Source organism: Canis aureus, chromosome 2 (assembly GCF_053574225.1).
Source record: "Canis aureus isolate CA01 chromosome 2, VMU_Caureus_v.1.0, whole genome shotgun sequence".
NCBI lineage: Eukaryota > Metazoa > Chordata > Mammalia > Carnivora > Canidae > Canis > Canis aureus.
In genome coordinates, this window is record NC_135612.1 from 72787789 (window position 1) to 72802266 (window position 14478).

General features: G+C 34.6%; 1 protein-coding gene and 1 long non-coding RNA gene across 4 annotated transcripts in view; one reads left to right on the forward strand and one right to left on the reverse strand.

Moving 5' to 3' along the window:
• Window positions 1-14478, forward strand: part of LOC144301769 (uncharacterized) — a 116059-nt gene that overhangs the window by 29196 nt on the left and 72385 nt on the right. The gene's annotated exons all lie outside the window — the stretch shown is intronic.
• Window positions 1-14478, reverse strand: part of NSUN7 (NOP2/Sun RNA methyltransferase family member 7) — a 55408-nt gene that overhangs the window by 29001 nt on the left and 11929 nt on the right. For both annotated transcript variants that reach the window (XR_013368464.1, XM_077878758.1), the window contains exons 5-7: window positions 5337-5489; window positions 4755-4938; window positions 3408-3618 (exon numbers count right to left, since the gene is read on the reverse strand). Coding sequence is in view for 1 of the 2 variants with exons in the window: in XM_077878758.1 (XP_077734884.1) it covers window positions 3408-3618; window positions 4755-4938; window positions 5337-5489 (548 nt within the window). In the remaining variant the exon portion in view is untranslated. The remainder of the gene's footprint in view (window positions 1-3407; window positions 3619-4754; window positions 4939-5336; window positions 5490-14478) is intronic.

The window sequence follows — 14478 nt, forward strand, 5'->3', positions numbered from 1 at the left end:
CTAGAGTGGCTGTACAAGTTTACAGTCCCACCAGCTATCTTTGAGCATTCCCAATGTTACTTACCTGGCCAGTACATGGTACTGTAATTTTTTTTTTTTTTAAGTAGGCTCCATGCCCAGTGTGGAGCCCCACATGGGGCTTGAACTCACAACACTGAGATCATGACCTGAGCTGAGATCAAGAGTCAGATGCTTAACCAACTGAACCACCCAGGCTCCCCTCCAAACCTTTTAAATTTTAATCATTCTGTGGATATGTGGTGATTTTAACTGCATTTCCCTGATTAGTAATGGGATTGACTACTTTTACCTAAGTTTTTTTTTTTTGCATCTGGATATCCTCTTTTGTGAAATGACTGGTCTTGTCTCTTGCACATTTTCCAACTGGGTTGTCTATCTTTTTATTGTTAATTTGTAAGAATTCTTTATATACATGTATATAAAACTCTTCCTCAGTTTATATGCTCCCTCTCTAGTTTGCCTTTGCACTCTCTTAATGTATAGAAGTTTTAAATTTTTAAAAAGTTTACTGTATTCCAATTTATTGATCTTTTCTTGTATGGTTAGTGCTTTGTGTGTCCTGTTTAAGAAATCTTTACCAATCCTAGTCATTAAGTTTCCCTTATAAATTCTAGGAGATTCTAGATTTGTATTGGTGTGAAGTACAGATCAGTTTCATTTTTTCTAGAACCATTTATTGAAAAAGAAAACATCTCCTCGGTACTCTGCAGTATCATGTGGATTGAACTGAATCCATACAGATCAACTTGGAGAGAAAGGTCATCTTGATGACATTAAGTTTTTCAGTTCATGAATATGATCTCTTATTATATTTACTTAGGTCTTCTGTCTTTCAATAATGGTCCATAGTTTTATGAGGAGGTCTTACACATATTTTATTAGATGTACTCCTAAATGTGTTATAGTTTTTGGTACTATTGTAAAAGGTATCTGCTTCATTTTCAAACTTTTGTTAATGATATGCAGAAACTGAATTTGTATGCTAATTTTTTATCTGGAAACCTTGCAAAAATCATAGGTGAAATCTACATTTTAGTTTTATGTAATATTATGTTATTAAGTATATACTTCTTTCATACTGTTTCATTTTCCTAATGAAAATGTTATATTTCTAGTAATGTTTCTTAACTTAAATCTACTTTGTCAATAGCTCTTGTAGTAGTATATGTAATGTATATCTTTTTCTGTCCTAATTTTTTAATATCCTTTTATGTAAAGAATTTCTCTTATAAATAGGCATATTGTTGATCTTAAAATTTTAATACTGACATTCTTTGTCTTATTTCAAGTATTAGTCATGCATACTTAATGTGCTTACATATATATTTTTTAAAGTTTAATCTACCTATTTGCTATTTGTCTTATCCTTTCTATGTTAATAGGGTATTCTAACTCCATATTCCATTTTACTCCCTCCTAGCTATTAAACATCCTTTTATTACTTGTTTATTCATTGCCCTAGATATAACACACACCACTGACTTAATGATTTACTATTTTTTACCATTTACTGGACAAAGCAAAGATGATAAAAACACATTAATTCTATTTCCTTCTCTCTAAATTATGTATCATTGTTGTAATTTACTTTAATTAAATATAACACACATATTTTAACCCCATAAGACATTAGTTTATACTCCCACAAGACATTAGATTATAATTGGTTTGCCTATGTACTTATCTTTTCCATTATTCTTCATTTATTCCAGCATCTACAACTTTCTATATGAGATAATATTCCTTCTACTCAAGAAATAACCTTTAGTATATCCTCCACTGTGTCTGCTGGTGACAAGGTCTCAGATTTCATTTGTTTGAGAATATCTTTATTTCAGAGGAAATTTCTGCTGAGTTTAGAAATGTACTTGTAGTTTCTGCACTATGAAGATATTAATAGTTTTCTGGTTTTGGTTATTTCTGTTGAGAAGTTAGTTTTTAGTTTATTGCTTTTTTATTAAAAGTAATATATATTATCACCTCGACTGCTTGGTCTTTGGTTTTCAGTAGTTATACCACAATATACCTAATATGTTTTCTATATATTTATTCTTACTGAAGTTCATAGAGCTTCTTGAATCTGTGGCTTAATTTATTTTATCTATTTTGAAAAATTCCCAGCCTTAATTTCAAATATTATTTCTTCTCAATTATTTTTCTCCTCTCTTTCTGTGTTCTCAATCACAGCATATGGAAGATCACTGGATCACTGAGTCTCATGTGTGTTTTATGATCTTTCCCATATTATTAATCCTTTGTCTTCCCTTGCTTCAGTCTGGATATTTTCTTGTGGCTTGTCAGTTCATTTATTCTTTCCTTAGCTCTAATCTACTGTTAAATTTATTTACCTCTTATTTTCACATGTTGTATTTTTTAGTTCTAGAATTTTCTTTTTACTTAAAAAAATTGTTTCCAGTTCTCTGCTGAAATTCTACAACTTGGCATTTAATCTCTTCAGCATACTAATCATAGTTATTTTAAAGTCCACATCTGATATCTCTAGTATTAGAACCACCTATAGGTTTGTTCCTATTGCAGTGTTTTTCTCTTTATACCAGTCATATCTTTTCTTTTTACCTTGGTTTTTTTTGTTTTTGTTTTTTAAACTGAGTGCCAAACATTATATTTGAAAAAATTTAGGAGATGATATGAGACCTAGGATGATGTTATTTTCTTCCAGAGAAAATTTACTTTTGCTTCTGATTGGCAGCTAAATCTGGGCACTAATAATCCCAGATCATCTTAATCCAATTGGGAATGAGATGACTAGAACTTGGGTTTCAATTTGTTACATAACTGATGACTATCCAGTATATACTTCTTCTGTCTCCATATGAAATTCTAGGTATTTACTAGTCTACCTCTCCAAGTCAAGCTTTAAATTCTATTTTTTTTGTCTCCTTAGCCATGTGAATCTGTCAAAAGTTTTGCTTGGTTTTTCAGCCTCACTGAACCTATAATAAATAAAATGTTATCTTTAGTCACAGCATGATCCAATAGAAAAGATTTTGAAAATAAGAAGCCTAAAGGATGGTAACTTCTAGTCCTAAATACTAACATTGTCAAGCATTCCTTTGGTTGTGTTCTTATTTATTAAAGGATGATAATTTCTACCACCTACTTTAACTAATTATTGTTTGAACTTCAAATTATATGGTAGCTAATGCCAAGCAATATCCCAAAGTGCCAATATATTCATTAATTTAAACTACAGTTGTTTAACCAATATTAAACAATGAGAAGACCCTGGTGTAATATGAATTAGTGAATAATTTTAAGAGTATAATATATTAGAGTTTTTATATTACAAAAAACAAATTCAAATTTTTGACATTTCTAAATTTTGTAGAACATTAATCACCAAACAAATAAATATTTATACATACTTTTACATCCCATTTTTGTAAAAAGATTCTTCAGGTCAGGATCCTTAGCTTGTGACTTTACTCCACACACAAATATTTTTGAGGTATTATTATTTGTTAAGACTGACATATGGGCAACTGTGTACCATGAACCTGTATTGACCATTAAGATATCATCATCCATATTTAATAAAGCCCTTACAGAATGGACAGCGAGACTTCGAGATTTGTCCTACAAGATAATGATATGATTAGAATTTCAAATGGTTTGACTAGAAGCATAAACTTTCTTTTTGCTTAAGTAAAAAAAAAAAGTACTCAGTAGGACTCTTGAGATACCTAATCCATTTGAGTTTAAAACATCTTAATATATGTTAGAAGACAAAGTTAACAAAAATAACTGATATAAAGAATTTTAAAACAAAGACCTTAACTTTGTTTAGCCTAAATTATAAATGTTATCATTTAGCTTTTATATAGTGATGATAATGTCAAAATCTCCAAAATGTGTTTAATAGATTAGTGATGTCCTACTACAGCACCGATTCTTACCTCTTCATGAAAACTCACTCATCAGCTGATACCATTCTTTCTTCCCCATTCCACTGTCATTTAAATCACTGCTGATTCACAGATATTAAAAGTAAGATGATTGACAAGCTTATAAAAAGGGGCTAGACATATGGGTTTCTGCAGTTGATCTCAGTGCTCTGTAGGGTTTGTATCACTATAAGATAAGGCCAAGAGATTCCACCCAAGAAGATGAGTGTGTGAAGGGGAAGACGAAGGTAAATCTGAGCCAAGCATTGGAATCTAAGGACATAAAAATTAATATAACCTAACTTTTGGGATCATTTCTTTTTCATTCTATTGAAACCACATATAATCTCACATCCTCTTCCTGCATTGATTGCCATTATATACCTCTTATAAATCAAGACTGTAAGACCATATTAAGGAAGTAATGGGAAAGTATAACATATTGCATTTTCAAATTCAGGATGGTATTAGCATCTTCCCCAGAAATAGAAGTTGGAAAAGGTACCATTGCACTTTTTTTGAATACTCCCTTGGAGGAGAAAAATATAGCCTTTCAGGTTCCAGCAATACAAGTACCCCCATCTATTGAGTCCAGGAAGGAGAACATGTACTTTATAACTTCACATGGGACAAAGATGCTGAAGTACAATAGGAACACTGATTGTAGGGGTATATATTTTATTCAATAAAATAGTTGAAAATTAGCCTTTATAAATTTCCTTGATAATCTATAAAAAATATAGTCAGTTTGTTAGGTTTTATTTTTAAGTGGATTCTTTGAGTAAGTAGGATTATTGAGAATCACAATGAAAGTAAATGTCTGTTTACCTGAAGTATAAGTTTATAATCTTTGAAAAGATCTATATTTAGAAGATCATTTTTAAGATGAGATGGAAAAATCAAGACATCATGGCAATGTTGGTCCACAGCAAAGACTTTATCATCAATATGTAATACAGATTTGACTTTATGATAACCTTTTTTCTTCAAACTATAATAAACTTCTTCAGGGCTGTAAATATGCAATAGTAGGTTGTAACTAAAAATAATTGTAAGTGTAATTAAAAATAATATATTAAATATATATAAAATAATATATTAAAAATGTATTTAACACTAGCATCTTTTTCCTAAAATAAATAAAAATAATACCATATACATTGCATCTAATGGAACTTAACAATTTTAGCTAATGATAAGTTAAAAGGTAATTAAAGACAGAAAAGTTAACATATTTATGTAATTACCTTTGGTAATTTGATGATAAGATCCTGAACTAAACTATGATTCTTGAATCACTCCCTTAGCTGTGCCCCACCCCACCCATTAAAAAGGTAGTATTTCTTATCACATTATTTTGAAAGGCTAGTAAATTGAAATATGAATAAAGAATTTGATTAAAACTCATACCTGATTTTACAAGTATTTATCCAAGCATAAAGTGGCAAAGTGGAGGCCCTTAGTTCCTGGTTCCTAATTGTTTCTGGAAGAATGTGGTAAATTGAAAGGGCATCATGTTTGATTCGACATCTTGCCAATGCTGCAGCCAACTTCGTCTTAAAACTAGAGATAGAAAATCCATTCTTGATGACTACTGCATTGAAGACAAGACTATCAACTTTCCACTAGAAAAATTCACAAATTAGATTTAGAATTCTAACAAATCCTTCTGTAATTCTGCCTCAAATTGTCATAGTATAAAATAATAATTGAAAATAGAAATCCAATAATGCTGCTTCCTTTTTTTAGTTTTTGCTGCCCCTGTATAGATATGCATCTCCTCAGATATCAATTGCTGACTGAAAGAAATTTTATGTAGTGAAAGAGGTATAGACTTTAATCAGACAAATTTGAAGTTAAATTCAGTTTGTTACTTACTAGCTGTGTGACCTCAGGTATGTTAATGAATCCTTTTTCTCAGTCTGTTGTATCTGTAGAATGTGGTCAACCACCTTATTATTAATGTGGTGATTACCAATCATGTGTGCAAAATACTGAGCACAACAGACACTCACTAATGGGCTAGTTATTTTCATAGTTGCCAATAGTGTAGTCTTGAAAGATTAAGGAACTTTCATGAATATGTTATCTGAAGTCCTTCCCAGGTCTGATTTTCCCATAACAGAAAAGAAAAACAAGAACTGGTTAGCATCACCATGAAGATCCAATGATTTTATCTTATAGAAAATGTTAATAAATGAGAATATAGGACTTATTCTTGACCTATAATCAGCATTTTCACAGTAAGAATCTAATTGAATAATAAACCTCAAGGATAACCTTGAATGAGAAATGGGGAAGAGATGCCATGGAAGAAGTAAGTACAACCAGAGTGGTATATGTGGCTACAGAAAGCTCAGTAAGATTAAGATTCTTATTTACTCAGACATGCCTGGGTGGCTCAGTCAGTTAAGCATCCGATTCCTGATTCTGATTCAGGTCATAATCTCAAGGTCATGGGATTGAGTCCTGCATCAGGCTCCATGCTCCATGTGGAGCCTGCTTAAGAATCTGTCTCTCCTTCTCCCTTGCCCTCCCCTTCCCCTTTCACACACTCTCTCAGAAAAAAAAAAAAAAAAGATAGATAGATTCTTATTTACTTGGAGAACGAGAACCTTTCACCTAATAATGTGTTTGTGTATGAACAGTGTACCTGCGTTGAGAGAGGGAGAAACAGAGGAAGGAAGGGATGGGAAGGTGGAGAGAGAAATGGAAAGAGAGAATATAGATGGGACACGGGTGGGGGGGGGGAAGGAGAGGGAAGGGTTATCAAACATTAAGACTTCTAGGACTATAATAAAATTAGATTTATGTAGTACTATCTCCTAATGTCACAGAACTACAGCAAAGGACACTAAAAACAATTACATAATACATTAATGCACATCAAAAACTAAATTAATATAAAAGGATGAATTACTGTTCTATATCATACATGTGAGATGTTTCTGAGTACACACCACTTTTGACTAAATAGTCCTTCCAAATACCTATGTAGTTCAAATGTACCATAAATGCTATTGACTGAATTATTCAATCACTGTACCTAAAAATTAGAGCTATGAAGCCTAGAAAAATATATGATGTGTATTTGGGGGAAGTAAGTACACAGAGAAATAATTTTCCAAATTTCCAGAGAGAAAACATTTCAGACTGTGAATTTTAATATAAATTAATCACACAAAAAGTAATTTAAGGTATATATACAGTTACAAAGATTTTTGTATAAATATACAATATCAGATTGAGGATAAAGACCAAATCCAAATGCTATTCAGGATAACCAGACATGCATTACTTCTGTTAGGGAAATACTCTGTGGCTACTAATAACTTCTTCCATAGCTGTAAGGTAGATCGCAATGACAAAGATGGAAACCACAGCATTCTTGTTCCAGAAGGCCATCCCCTGGCATAATCTGAACACTATCAGAGAGAGTTGCTCAATCATCTGTTTGCCATCAACCTGTTGTGTAAACATAGCCAGAGCTATTTCTATATGTTAAATTGTAGTTCTGTAATTCCTATGCTTAAATCTAAACTGAACCCATTAGTTACAGGACAGAATCTAAGCTCCTTATCATGAAACACTAGGATATTAATAATTTAACCTAAACTGACACCTCAGTCCTCAATTCCTACTACTCCGATCCACAAATCTATGCCTGGCCACACAGGAACTGTTTCAGCCCCTGCTGATAACATACCACATTCCCTTTCCCTCTGCCGTCTCTCCCTGTCTGTCCAGCCAGTACAGTTTGGACTCTGCAATCAGATTACCTGGGTTCAAATTCTGCTTCCACCACTTACTAGCTATGTGACATTAGACAGGTTATTCAGAAGAAAGTAAAGGCATTAGAAAAATAGCAAGGATCAGTCCAAAAAGACTTTGAAGAGGAGAAGAAACTTAAACTTCTCTTTTATTTATTTTTGTTTAAAAAGATGTTATTATTTATTTATTTATTTGAGACAGAGAGCGAACACAAGCAGGGAGGAGGATCAGAGGGAGAGGGAGAAGCAGACTCCCCGCTGTTCAGGGAGTCTGATGCGGGGATTGATCCCAGTACTTGGGATCATGACCCAAGCCTAAGCCGAAGACAGATGCTTAACTGCCTGAGCCACCCAGGTGCCCCTAAACTTCTCTTTTAAACTGTTAACAAAGAGCAAGAATTTTCCAGACCACAAGAGAAGCCACAGATAGCATCAATTTTCCAGACCACAAAAGGAAAAAAGACACACAGGACAGAGCACCATGTATATGAGATGTTAAACAGCAAAGCATATTTATAGAGTATGGTGTGGTGAGAGATCCAAGACTCACATCACAAAAAATCTTATATGCAAAAAAAAAAAAAAAATCTTATATGCCATGCATAGGAAGTGGGAATTTTTTCTGCAGGAAATGGAAGCCTCTTAAAAAAAAAAAAAAGAAAGAAAGAAAAAAAGGAAATAGAAGCCTCTTAAGCATAGAGAAGTATCAATTAATTCATGAACAAATATTTGCATTCTTATAATATTCCAGGCACTGTTTTAGGTCCCAGAAACAAAGGGATAAGCAAGGAAGATGCTGTTCCTGCCATCATCATGAAGTGTAGAATCTGGTAAGGGGAGACAAGCAATTATTTTTAAATGTCATCAGTATTCATGACAAGAGAAGGCAGGATACTGTGGTGGCACAAGGGAGGGGCACTGCTATGAGAGTCAAGGAAAGTTTCCCAGGAATTACATTTAGGCCAGGCCATAAGGATAGAAGTAGGAGTTAGCCAGGATTAAGGAAGTGTGTGCTCCAAGTAGAAGTATCATATATGAAAGTATCTGCCAATTTTGAAATATGTGCCTGAGAAGTTGAGAGATATGCAGAGCTTGCAATGACTCATGGGCCATGAAGAACAAAAACGGAAACTGGGGGCATACCAACTTTATGGGTGTGGGGCTTTGATAAGTCCCCAGGCTTTGGACAGGGTTACCAAAAGACAACCCTAGGAATAAAATAAAATGGAATAACACCTAAACGAGGACTGACGCACAGCTTCCAATCATCTCAATCCCAGATTAGACCAGGCTGCCTGGCTTAGTTAGTGTCCCAGGTCTAGCTGTGGCCTTCCAACAGCAAAGAAAGGAAGTGCCTCTAAAGGAAGATAAAAATATCCTGGGCCATAAATGAAATAAACTAATATACAATAGCAAATTTTACCTAATACAGTATATCCCAAGAAACTTTACATCTACAAATAATGGCAAAAAGAACTTTTCCCAATATTTCCATTAATTTCCTTCTAATTTATGTAATTAGAAGTTTATTGGATTTCCAAATATCATAAAGGAGTTGAAGTTCTTTTACAGAAAAAAAGAATAAAATGTTCATATTTATTCTTATAGAGCATTGGAAAAACATAATTGATAGAAAAAGTGGACAGAAGGTAAATAGAAATATTTTTAATGTAATTGGATAGTACATAAATACAAAAGAAAATACCCAAATTACTTGCTCATAATAGATTTTATTCTCTTATTTTCATAAGGAACCATATGGGTTATTTTGGTTAAGTCAGTGATTGTTCATGATACAGTGGAGAAATGCAATTTTCTAAGAATAAAGAAATAAAGAGAAACATGTATTTTAAGAATAGCATGGCCCCATCACAACCACACATGTGAAAAAAGGCGTATTTCCTATGTTTTTGTGTTGCTTTCCTTAAGTCAGGGAATATTCTGACTAGCAGCTGATCTGACTAGCAGCTATGACTGTACCTAGTTAATGGGAAGTTCCTTCTCTTAGTCGACATATTTAGCATACCAATGTTTCCATTTATAGGAGAAACCTACTAGTTTGCATTCTAAGCACTGCTTCCCTTCTGGGAATAGAAATTCCTGTCTCCTGAAAAATGTTCCTCTCCTCCCTCCATTCATACAATTTTCCTGGAAGGTGTCCCTAACTGACTCAGTCTCCTTGGCCACAGCTGATTGGTAGAGAGTGAGCACTTGACTCAAGGCAGGGTCAATTTTTGGATGTAGGAAGAGAGAATCAAGCCAGTCTATCTAGTGTTGGTGCTGTTAAGATGTAAAGCTCCTGAGTTGTCAGCAGCCACATTTCCCATTCTGGGAGAAGAATGAAGCCAAAGCACACAGAGAAGCAGAGACTAGAGTCAGAGAATCCTGATGATATTTAAGTCAGAGGACTAAGTTAATAGAAGTATAGCCACATCTCTGCCCTTCCTGCCATCTTGATGTTCAATCTTCCAGGAAATACATTATAATAAATTTTCTTTTACCTAATCTTGAGTTGGAGTACTGTCAGTTACCAGAATAGAGTCCTAATATACCATTTTCCTTCAGTTTATTTACTCATTATTTTTTAATTGATGCATAATTGATATACAATATTACTTTCATCTATGTAACAGTGAGTCAATATTTTTAGACATTATGAAATGATCCCATTAAGTCTAGTTCATCTGTCACCAAAGTTATTAGAATACTGACTATATTCCCTATATTATACATTACATCCCCATGACTTATTTATTTTATAACTAGAAGTTTGTACTTAACCCCCATCACTCATTTTGCTCACCCCAACCCTCCATGCTCTAGTAACCCAACAGTTTATATCCAGTATCTATGAATCTATTTCTGTTTCGATTGTCCATTTGTTTTGTTTTTTAAGAGTCCACATATGAGTGAAAGCATATGTTAGTTGTCTTTCTCTGACTTATTTCACTTAGCATAATACACTCTAGGTCTATTCATGTAGTTGCAAATGGCAAGATTTCATTCTTTTTTATGGCTGAGTTTTATGTGTGTATATGTATCTCCCATCTTCATCCATTCATGTATTGCTTTCATATCTTGGCTATCATAAATAATGCTGCCATGAACATAAGGATGCATGTATCTCTTTGAATTGGTGTTTTCATTTTCACTGGATAAGTATCTAGCAGTGGAACTGCTGGATCATATAGTAGTTCTATTTTTACTTTTTTTTTTTATTTTTTATTTTTTTTTTATTTTTTAAAATTTATTTTTGTTTATTTATGATAGTCATACAGAGAGAGAGAGAGGCAGAGACACAGGCAGAGGGAGAAGCAGGCTCCATGCACCGGGAGCCCGACGTGGGATTCGATCCCGGGTCTCCAGGATCGCGCCCTGGGCCAAAGGCAGGCGCCAAACCGCTGCGCCACCCAGGGATCCCTATTTTTACTTTTTGATGACCCTCCATACTGCTTTCCACAGTGGCTGCACTAATTTACATTTCCACCAACAGTGTACAAGGATTCATTTTCTCCATTTCTCCACATCCTTGCCAACACTTTTTTTTTTCTTTTTGATAATACCCAATCTGATAGGTGTCAGGTATCTCATTATGTTTATGAATTACATTTTCCTGATAAGTAGTGATGTTAAACATCTTTTCATGTGCCTGCTGGCCATCTATATCTTTGGAAAAATGTCTTTTCAAGTCCTTTCCCCTTTTTTTAATTGGTTGTGTTTTTTTTACATTAAGTTATGTAAATTCTTTATATATTTTGGACATTAACTCTTTTTTTTTATTTTTTTTTAATTTTTATTTATTTATGATAGTCACAGAGAGAGAGAGAGAGGCAGAGACATAGGCAGAGGGAGAAGCAGGCTCCATGCACCGGGAGCCCGACGTGGGATTCGATCCCGGGTCTCCAGGATCGCGCCCTGGGCCAAAGGCAGGCGCCAAACCGCTGCACCACCCAGGGATCCCGTGGACATTAACTCTTGATTGGATGTATGATTTGCAAATACCTTCTCCCATTCAGTAGGTTGCATTTTTGTTTTGTTGATGATTTTTTCTCTGTACAAAACTTTTATTTTTATTTAGCTTTTGTTTGTTTGTTTGTTTATTTATTTATTTATTTATTTATTTATTTATTTTAGCTTTTGTTGCCCTTATATGAGGAGACTGGTGCAAACAAAGATTACTGATGCCAAAGACTTACTGCCTATGTCTTTTTCTAGGAGTTTTATGGTTTCCAGCCTTAACATTCAAATTTTTAATCTATTTCAAATTTATCTTAGTATATTGTGTATATGTGGTTCTCTTTAAACATAAATATTTTTTTTCAAGATTTTATTTATTTGAGAGAGAGAGAGAGCACAGAGAGCACATGTGTGAGTGGTGGTAGGGGTAGGGGGTAAGGAAAGAATCCCACACAGACTCCACACAGAGCACAGAGCCCAATGTGGGGCTCCATCCCACTATGCCAGGATCACAATCCCAGCTGAAACCAAGAGTCTGATGCCCAACCAATTGAGCCACCCAGGCACCCCTAAATTGAATATTTTCTTAATGCCAAAAGATAATCTTCAGTCAATTGCTTGAATTTACTGTGCAAATATAAAATCAGACATCATACTTACAATGTTAGTGAATTAGTATATTCACTAAGTAAAATAAGCTAAGAGTTTCCAAAGAAGAGGTGGAAAGAATATGAGACATAAAAACCCAGGAATAAGTATTTGGGGAGCATTCTGGCAAATGAGAAACTGGAGTATTATAGGGAATGAGAGAATTGGGGAAGACAAGAAAAGAGCCATATCTGAACAAATGTAATTTATCCCCAAACTACCTGATTGGTTTTAATACTCATAAATCATTCAATATAAATTACCTTGCCACTTTAATAGAACAAAGAAGAAAAGACAAATTATTATTCAGCCTTCCAAAATTCCAATCTCTGTTTTCTTAGTGGGACTACCATGTTCCTCTTGGGCTCTTCCTCTTCCTGTATTGCAGCTGGAAAGTACCTCTAGGCATAAAGCCAGGACTATTCTAATGCTCATCTCATTTGTTTCCATTCTCTTAGGGATCAAGTTTCTGTGCTGTATCTTGTCTAATGCCCCAAATCTTTGCCTCATATATTTTGTCCAGTTTTCTAGTTGTTACAGTAGGAGAATAAGTCTAATTCCAGACACTCTTTTTTTTTTTTTCAGACACTCTCTTATGATCAAATAATTACATTTTCAAAAAACTGCTGTACCTGCCATGTAGAATAGGTTGTGGGAAAGTATGCGTTATAGACAGGGAAATCAATAAGGAAGCTAGCATAGCAAGCTGGTGGTTTGGATTTGGAAGGTAGTAGTGGAAATGGAAAGTAGACCAATGAAGCATGTTTTTCAATTGGAGTTACAGCATTAAGTAAGGTATGGGTATAGGAAAGGGGAGGAAAGAAGTATCAAGGATGAAGTCTAGGTAGATGTTGGTGCCATAATGTAATGTGGAAGATATCAGGAGGAACAGTTTTGAGTGGTTTGGAAGGATGGACTGCTAACTCTTTCCCTTCCTGCTGCGTCTCTAGTATTTCACTGCTCATTCTCCAATTCTGCCTCACAAAAGTCCAACAAATTATTTGGTAGTGGGGCACCTGGGTGACTCAGTGGTTGAGCATATGCCTTTGGCTCAGGTCGTGATCTTGGAGTCCTGGGATTGAGTCTAGCATCAGGCTCCCCACCGGAAGCCTGCTTCTCCATTTGTCTCTGCCTCTCTCTCTTTTTTTTCTCTCATGAATAGATGAATAAAATCTTTAAAAAACAAAATTATTTGATAGAAACTCTTTTTTGGGCTAGTGTGAGGGCATGGAGAGTGAGAAAGGAAGTGACAGTTGTATCTTTTTATTTAACCCATGCATGTAGGATTAAAAACATAATTGATCTATACAAGGAATGAGTTCTTAAGGACCCTGCGTAAGTCCAAAATGATAATATATATCATCTTGGATTGTATATCTAAAGCCATGAATAAAGGAAAAGACACAGTTGGTACATAGAGTATAAAACACAAGGATCTCGGGCAGTCCGGGTGGCTCAGTGGTTTATTTAGCACTGCCTTCAGCCCAGGGCCTGATCCTGGAGACCCAGGATGGAGTCTCACGTCAGGCTCCCTGCATGGGGCCTCCTTCTCCCTCTGCCTGTGTCTCTGTCTCTCTCTCTGTCTCTCATGAATAAATATATAAAATCTTTAAAAAAAAAAAAAAACCACAAGGATCTCTGGTAGAAAGGATAACAACAAAGATCAACCATAATTTTTATAAGAAGGAAATCATTCTTATTCAGTTTCTTGCTAAATAATCACTTCTATCACCTCTTAAAATTAGTTCTTATCCTTTCAGTAGAAACATAATAAGGTATAGTTCAAGCTTATAATGATTCTACTTCCCTCAGGACAACAGAAGCCCTTGAAAGTCTACAGAGGTTGATCTTCATACAAGTCAACATCCTGTCTGAGCTCAGAATCCCACTCTATTGGCTATGCAGGACTGGCCCAAAGGAATGCACCCAAACCCCATGGAGCCAATCAAATTCCTGGGGAACCTAGAATTTAGAATTGGTGTGCAGAGATGATAAAATAAGTTAATGTAAATGAAGAAACTAAAACACAACTGTAACATGTAGGCTTAGGAACTACAGTGCAAGAAGAGTAGGGCTTTTTCCATATAGACTAGAGAAACAGAAAAGGTAGATATGCAGAAAAAAAAGAGAATGGAACAGATACTAAGAGAGAAGTAGAGATAAAACGTTTAAAAAGC